General features: G+C 41.5%; 1 protein-coding gene across 1 annotated transcript in view; it reads left to right on the top strand.

The window, feature by feature from the left end:
- The first annotated feature begins 438 nt into the window (after positions 1 to 438).
- Positions 439 to 8,173, top strand: part of LOC142080591 (plasminogen-like) — a 30,569-nt gene continuing 22,834 nt past the window's right edge. The window contains exons 1-3 of the mRNA XM_075146289.1: positions 439 to 518; positions 4,508 to 4,637; positions 5,285 to 5,391. Of these exons, the coding sequence (XP_075002390.1) occupies positions 464 to 518; positions 4,508 to 4,637; positions 5,285 to 5,391 (292 nt within the window). The 5' untranslated portion in view covers positions 439 to 463. The remainder of the gene's footprint in view (positions 519 to 4,507; positions 4,638 to 5,284; positions 5,392 to 8,173) is intronic.

The raw sequence follows: 8,173 nt of genomic DNA, 5'->3' as shown, positions 1-8,173 counted from the left end.
TGGTTTTGGGGACTGGCTTACACAAAAGCATAAATCAGAAGCAGTTCCAACCTAAGCAGTGCAAGTCTGCCACTGAAAATACTGTTGGGACCTAAAGCTGAATATACAGGACTGTGTAGAATTAGATTGTGCCTGGGATCCCATACTTTCCACCACCATGATCCCCATCTTTACCTTAGCAAAGCGAGGGCAAGCAATCTGAGAACAAAAACATGCCCTGCAAAACAAGAGAATGCCTTCACATTTCTGAGCATCCAGTACAAATGATTGAGCCTGATTTGGTAATATATCCAATCCAAGGTTGTTTGAATGGCCACACCACGGCAAAGGGGGTCACAGCATGGGAGAATGATTAACTTAACCCACCTGCCTTGTTTGTTTGATGCTGCCTCACTCCAGTGCGAGTCAATAAAACTTTGTGCACTGACACACACAACTTCCAGCACCCGCCAGCTGGGCCAAAATGGGAATTAGCAAAGCCGCCTTTCTCTTTCTTTTCTTGCTCAGCTCAGGTAAGAGTCCTTTGCCTTCTGCTTGCCTAGGTGAGATGGGGGCCAAACGCTTGCAAGCTCCATTTGGTGAAGGTAGGTCCCCAAATCCCTGTGTCGCCACTTACCTGGACGACAATGGATTTGGGGCTTGCTGGCCAGAGAGAATTGCTGTTGAACAAAGTGGAGCTGTGCTCCAGTGTCATGTTCATGAGAGAGACCAGAAGAGCAGCAGCCTTGATGTCTGCGTGGGGAACAAGTGGCTCCCTGCAAACATGCCCCATGGCCAGAAATGGGGCACCCTTGGAAAGCAGCCCCAAAGCCTGCTACAAAACCCACAGCAGTCAGTGAGACAGCTATCTCTGGTCTCAGCTTTAGATCAAATGCTAACGCAGTTTCTACTGCCAAGCATTGCTAAGCACAGTGATCCTGATTTTCATCCTTTATGATAAGAGTTTTAAAGTTTTTAAATGAAATATTTAAAACAAAACTAAAAATGAAAAAGCTCCTTTATAATCCAGCAATTTCACATTTTCTGTTGTCAAACACTTACAAGAAAATGTTCTCCCTTGTTTTCCTGGGGACAGTAGGTAGAAATTTAATCTTCAGTAACCTAGAACAACTTTTCCAGGAATATGTCTAGAATTCTCTTTTACAACTCCAAAAGAAGATAGGTGTTCCACTAAAGGTAATATATGAATTTCAAACTCATCTACAAATTCTGTAAATAAATATTCCACATGTAGTATACATTTCAATCAGATTTCAATCAGATATCATATTCTCTAGTACTTTAAAATTGCATGTTATTGTATGGCCCTTAAATGACTTTTTAAAAGTACTGTTAAAAATATAGCAGTACAGTTTGTGTGATTTTCTAATAGCTCAGACATTTAATATGACAGAATAACAGGGATGTATCATTATATGATTGTGCTGGGTTATAAAAGACAGATGATAAAGTTATTTTTATTTGCTCATTGTTATCAGCTCTAACTCACTTTCTCTGAAGTGATGATCCACAAAACTAACTACCTTAAAACTATTTTTTATGTCTTCTGGATTAGTATTGGTCAAGTCTGGAAAGATACATATGTAAAAGAAGAAATTTGTTTGCTCACATATATTCTGTTCAATTATCATGTGTCATGTCTGGGTTTATAAAGACTTGGACTTTAGCCAGAATAATACATTCCCTGCTGCATTTTTAAATCCTTTCTATTCTTTTTTAAGTTTACACTTTGCAGTGTTTTTCAGGCAACTAACATCACATTTTCTTTTCTGTTATCTAAGCTTCTGCCAAGCTGTGCCTTTTAGCTTATGCATGTCATCCAAAATCTTGTGTGTTCATTCTTAAACCAACTGAAATAAATCTTTTTTTATGGTCACTGAAAAGGAATTGTATCCAAAGTAGAGTTCTTTGGACAAACATATAGTTTTGGGATGAGCCAATAAGGTTTGGAAAATAATATTTTCTTATTCTGGTCCCCTGCAATTCTGGAACAGTGGCCTCAGTTAGCTTAGGAAAAAGGTCAAGAGAGGAAACACTTGTTTGCTGAGTCCATCAGGAGAAATTGGTAGGCTGTTGGTGCTCCACGTAGTCCTACTATAACAGTAAGATTAGATATGGGCGGCCTCAGTGTCAGGGATTTCTTAAGACATGCGGATTTTATAGCATTGAGCCAACTCTGCAAACAGTTACAGAAGATTGCCCTCAAGCAATTAATAATCTTACTTTCAGTAGTGGCCCAAATGCCTTTTATTTTATATGAATATGTGTCATGTGGAGGTAGGTGATGGATGACCTATATGTCTTCGGAGTTAATTACACTGGAGCAATGTTGCAGTGAATTGAGCCTAATATGGGTGTTTGCATAAAAGAAAGGTTCACAACGTTACCTGTGAGAATGCTGTACAAGATTATGAATTTCCTGTGCCTGTCAATAATAATCTAGCTTGAAAAGTGAAATAATTAAACCATATCCCTTCTGTAACTTTGTAACCTGATGCTGGATACAGAAATAAACTTTTGTAGAAATTATGAACAGAAACATAGAATCTTTATAGATATAAAAGGAAAAATCAATTAGATGGCAAACTCTGTTGTGAGCAGCAACATTTTGGAGCTAAGTGTTAAATGTATTAGCGGGTACATCATATACATCTTTTGCACATGTAGCTTTCAGATATAATAATAGTAATTGATTTACTAATTTATAATCTTGGGTTAATTTGTTGCAACAGAGATGCAGCCTGACAGATTCATTAGCAAGTCTGCTCAACCCATTACAACAAAAATAATGGTGGCCATTGTAAAAGACTATGTAGTCATCTTACGATTGAGGTTTCTTGCTCCAGGGCAAGACATCTTAGGACAAACAACTATTTAGTGACCAGTAAAACTATAGTGATTGATTGCACCATCCGCACGGGAGGTCATAATCTCACATCCTCCCAATTCACGCTTCTCCAGAACTTTAATATAGATATCACTTCCCTTCATCTTTCTCTGACTGTTGTTTGTTTGACATCATTTAGTCCCTCTCTCTGGTCTCTCTCTCCCTCTCAGCCCCTCTGACTCTGGTCATAGAATCATAGAATCATAGAATCATACAGGTTGGAAAAGACCTCTAAGATCATCGTGTCCAACCGTCAACCCAACACCACCATGCCCACTACACCATGTCCCTAAGGGCCTCATCTACACGTCTTTTAAATACCTCCAGGGATGGTGACTCCACCACTTCCCTGGGCAGCCTGTTCCAAGGCCTGACCACTCTTTCAGTAAAGAAATTTTTCCTAATGTTCAATCTAAACCTTCCTTGGCGCAACTTGAGGCCATTTCCTCTTGTCCTATCGCTAGTTACTTGGGAGAAGAGACCAACACCCACCTCGCTACACCCTCCTTTCAGGTAGTTGTAGAGCGCGATGAGGTCTCCCCTCAGCCTCCTCTTCTCCAGGCTAAACAACCCCAGTTCCCTCAGCCGCTCCTCATAAGACTTGTGCTCCAGGCCCTTCACCAGCTTCGTTGCCCTCCTCTGGACGCGCTCCAGCACCTCCATGTCCTTCTTGTAGTGAGGGGCCCAAAACTGAACACAGTATTCGAGGTGCAGCCTCACCAGTGCCGAGTACAGGGGCACGATCACCTCCCTATTCCTGCTGGCCACACTATTTCTGATACAGGCCAGGATGCCGTTGGCCTTCTTGGCCACCTGAGCACACTGCCGGCTCATGTTCAGCCGGCTGTCAACCAGCACCCCCAGGTCCTTTTCCTCTGGGCAGCTTTCCAGCCACTCTTCCCCAAGCCTGTAGCGTTGCCTGGGGTTGTTGTGGCCGAAGTGCAGGACCCGGCACTTGGCCTTGTTGAATCTCATACAGTTGGCCTCGGCCCATCGATCCAGCCTGTCCAGGTCCCTCTGCAGAGCCTTCCTACCCTCCAGCAGATCAACACTCCCGCCCAACTTGGTGTCGTCTGCAAACTTACTGAGGGAGCACTCGATCCCCTCGTCCAGATCATTGATGAAGATATTGAACAGGACCGGCCCCAAAACTGAGCCCTGGGGAACACCGCTCGTGACCGGCCGCCAACTGGATTTAACTCCGTTCACCACAACTCTCTGGGCTCGGCCGTCCAGCCAGTTTTTTACCCAGCGAAGAGTGCACCTGTCTAGGCCGTGAGCCGCCAGCTTCTCTAGGAGAATGCTGTGGGAGTGGTCAAGTCACTCTTTTTTCATATTTCTTGTTCTCAGCTTCAAACCCATACAAACTCCATTCAGAGCTGCTTCTCTACATCTCTCTTCTGCTGTTTTTTCCTATGATGTGTTCCAGTCATACGGCTGTGATTGTGTCAGGAGACAGAAATTTCCTCAGAGTTTATCATGTTTTACCCAGAATTACGCAAAATAAATGGTGCTTTCACCTGTCAATGCTACATGAAAAATGGGACTCAAAGTCACAGATCTTAACTGCAGCATTGTCATTTTTAATGTCTGATTCCTTTCCTTCCCTTGTAGTGAAAGGAGATATACTGGATGACTATTTAAGAACAGATGGTGTTTGGATACTTACTCGAAATAAACAGTTTTACAAGACAAGTAATGAAAAAGAATGTGCAGAGAAATGTGAAGCAGAAAGAAATTTTAATTGCAGGTAATTTCTGTTGAATCTTAAAGCTATGTCATTGCGGGTGTCTGCATATCAATGATATTTTCCTACTGTTGCTCAGAACCAACATCCCCATGCTGCTGCAGCTCTGCCTACAGCAGTGCTGCCCATGCCTGTGCCTTTCGCTTGTGGCTTATCTCCACCCATAAATTACCACAAGGTCAAGTAAAGAGTGGATTTACAATGTATTACTCATTCTATAGTAAATGCTCAAGTTCCTGCTCTTATCCAATGTTACCTGGAGAGCTGCTTACATCTCTTTAGCTGGATGCTGCCTTGTTTCAGAAAAGGAGGGTGAGATGTTTCTAATTCATTGTAGGGAAAGGCGCTGACCTGAGCAGCTAGCATGCTGTTGGTAACGTTTTGCCAAGGCAGTAACTAGCTTCCCACACAGTAACCTATTCACGTAGTCATACATCCTGAAAAAGTCAGCCACTTCAGAGCAGTAGAAAACGTCAGTCTCTTACTCAGGGTCTCAAATACTGAGTGCAGTATCTGAAAGATATAAATGAATACAAGACAGTGCTAGTAAATTAATAATTAATAGAAAAATAATTACAAGTTGAATAATTTCAATTGAATTAAAAATATTGCTTCCTATGTCAATATTGCTTCCTTCTCAATTTTAACAGGGCCTTCCTATTCACCAGGAAAAAGCTACAGTGTTTAACACTGGCTGAAAATGCTAAAATGACAGTGATGTTCAACAGCACGGATGCAGTCCTTTATGAGAAGAAAAGTACGTATATAGTAAGATGGTACACATTTACACATTAAGCCTATTTTTACTGCATCCTTGCATTCTCTGCTGCAGTGCTGGAGCAAATCATTGCAGGTGGTGACAGTTTCAGTGGGGTGGGCCTGCACCCATTATGAACTGGGCTGAAACTGCCAGATAATTTCACATGTAGCATCAAGGCTCCTTATATTTCACTCCTTTAGTCATGTATTATTGGGACATAAACATACTTCAAAGCAAAAATCATGCATTTCTCTGCCCTTTAAGTATTTGCAGTCCTCTGCTTCATGAAGCTAGTGGAGTCCTTGGTCATACAAATTTTCAAGACTACAGGATTATCTACTTCTATGCACACACTCCCCTAATTTTCTGTGTAATAATTCAGTCAAGAATTATTTGACTGAAATATTTTATTGACTTATAATTGGTTTTAAAATTATAATCAAATATTCACATTTTGTCAGCTGTTTTGTTTATGCTTAATTCTTGTATGCCAGGCTCAGATAAATGGTTTGGGTTTAAGATTATTTTTGGAATGAATTAATTAATGCTTTTCTAAGTTTTGAGTAGATGCTATATAGCTGGAAAAATAAATATTTTTAAACTAGACTATCTTCATAGGTTTTGTGGGAACATACATAATGCAGTCACAAACACTAACTTCACTGAGTCTGCTAGGAAAAAGAAAGCTCCTATTACTAATTGATATGTAAGATGAATAGTGAACATTTCTTGTAAGAATGTTTCGGTTTGTTTGAAAAGACGATTACTTTCAGTGTCTTTACAGTTCTGAAGTATTTGAAAGATATACAGAAAACTGAAACTACATGAATAACCATGGTGCAGGTCCCCCTTGCCATATCAAAGTTTTAAAGAGAAAGCAGTTCATGTCCAAATTCGCAGCTAGTATAAACTGATACAATTCTGATGAATTCATTAACTTCTGCTGAAGATCTGGCCCAAACATAACAAAAAGCTAGAATATTGACACTTAAACAGCTGTATCCTAATTCTTCTGCCACGAGACTGGATAATGGGTTGCCAGGTTCATGGTACTGGGTGCAACTCGGTTTCTATCATCTGTCTTTAGCAAGTACTAGCTTAACCTCTAGCTGATTATCAGCCAGTGACATTTTGTTCTTATGGTGCAATATGTGTTCCTTGGTGTATTCTTTCTATGCTAATGACAAGTGGATTTTCTCACCAGTTTTCCTGAACTTGCAGTTTATGTTTAGCTCGGACGGATTACTAAAGCCTTAAAAGCTAGAATTTGAAGCGTACTGCTTGATTCTTGAGTGTTATTATGGTCAGATTCCTTCCTGTTTTAAAAGACAAAACCACTGTTACAGTTGTTTTGATCAAAAGACTTTAGCTCTACAGTCATGTCCGTCCCCCCCCGCCCCAGTAACAGACCTCACAAGACTAGAGCCTATGGAGAGCCCTTCTCCACTTTTATTTTTCACATGTTCCTCATAGACCACTGATGTGTGAGTTACCAGTACAGAGGAATATTGGAGCAGGTTCAACCAAATAATTTCTGGCACAAGTGAAATATCTGTAGAAATAATGGGTGTAGCCAATGCCTCAACATTTTAAATGTGATTTATTTTTTACTGAAGTCAAAATTGATTGGAGTTTTCCTTTGAGGTTAGAACAGGATAAAGGAGGAGCATGTGCTCTGTAAATTCCTCTGCATGTGTTGAAAGTGAATAGACACATGTACAATTCAATAATTATTAAATTGAAATTAGCCCTTCTAAGTGAATAAATAATTCTCATTGACCCTAATTATATGCTGTCACAGAGGGCCAGACAATAACTCAGGCTTAAATTGGTACAAATCAAGACAATATCCCTAACTTCATCAGGGCCCTTTTACATTGTTTGTCCAAACTCTTCCAAACTTCTGAAACATCTGAAGAGACAAATATAATCCTCATTTCAGCAGCAAAAGACTTGATTTTATACCCAGGAGCCTTGGCCTCTCAGGAAAAGGAGAGAGCACTGCTTGGCTTCTCTTCTTTCTTGTCCGCCTCCTTCAAAGCTATTCCCTCGAAGACAGGCCTGGTGCCTCCAGCCTCAATGTTCATCCCAGTGACCTTCCTGGACACATGTAATCTAGAAATTTAGTCAGAGCCTTCAGCTCTGCTGCTCATGCCCCCATTGGAGCCACCTTTTCATGCAGAAAAAAAGGCTAGGTTGGCACCCTCTCATGCTTCAGACTGGATTTGTCTTGTTTACTTTTTATCCTTAACTGAAACTGTAGGGTTAGATATGGGTCTGCTCCCCTCTCTCCTCAGCCTCTTGGAAGGGGAGCTTTTCCTTCCTGGCCATGACCAGGACTGAAGGAAATGTTACCACATGAGTCCATTGCAGGAGAAGACACTGTGTCTGGTTCTTCACACCGAGGGACCAGCTCATCAGCCTGTAGGTGCCTGTCATGGAAGGGGGTCCCCGTGAGTGGAGGCACCTGTCCAGGTGTCAGGCCCAGGACAGAGATATGGTTTCCTGCTGTCCTTCCACAGGGTGAAACTAAGTGTCCCACCTAGGCACAGTGGGCAGTCACTCTCTTGCCTTCACTGCCATCACTGTGTGGGCTGTCAGAGCAGACACATTCATCTGCAGCCCTTCTGCAGAGTTACCAGTCCTTTGATGTGACTGGGAGACCTTTTCTGATCATTTTAAAGTATAGGCTGGCTCTTCTCAGCTCCCACTGCAGACTGAGCAGAAATCAAGTGTCCTTCATATTTAACATCTATCAATGTCACTGAAAGCTGCAATC

This window comes from Calonectris borealis, chromosome 3 (genome assembly GCF_964195595.1).
Source record: "Calonectris borealis chromosome 3, bCalBor7.hap1.2, whole genome shotgun sequence".
NCBI classification, from domain to species: domain Eukaryota; kingdom Metazoa; phylum Chordata; class Aves; order Procellariiformes; family Procellariidae; genus Calonectris; species Calonectris borealis.
Note: the sequence above shows the minus strand (reverse complement) of the source record. Positions and strands in the feature narration are given on the sequence as shown.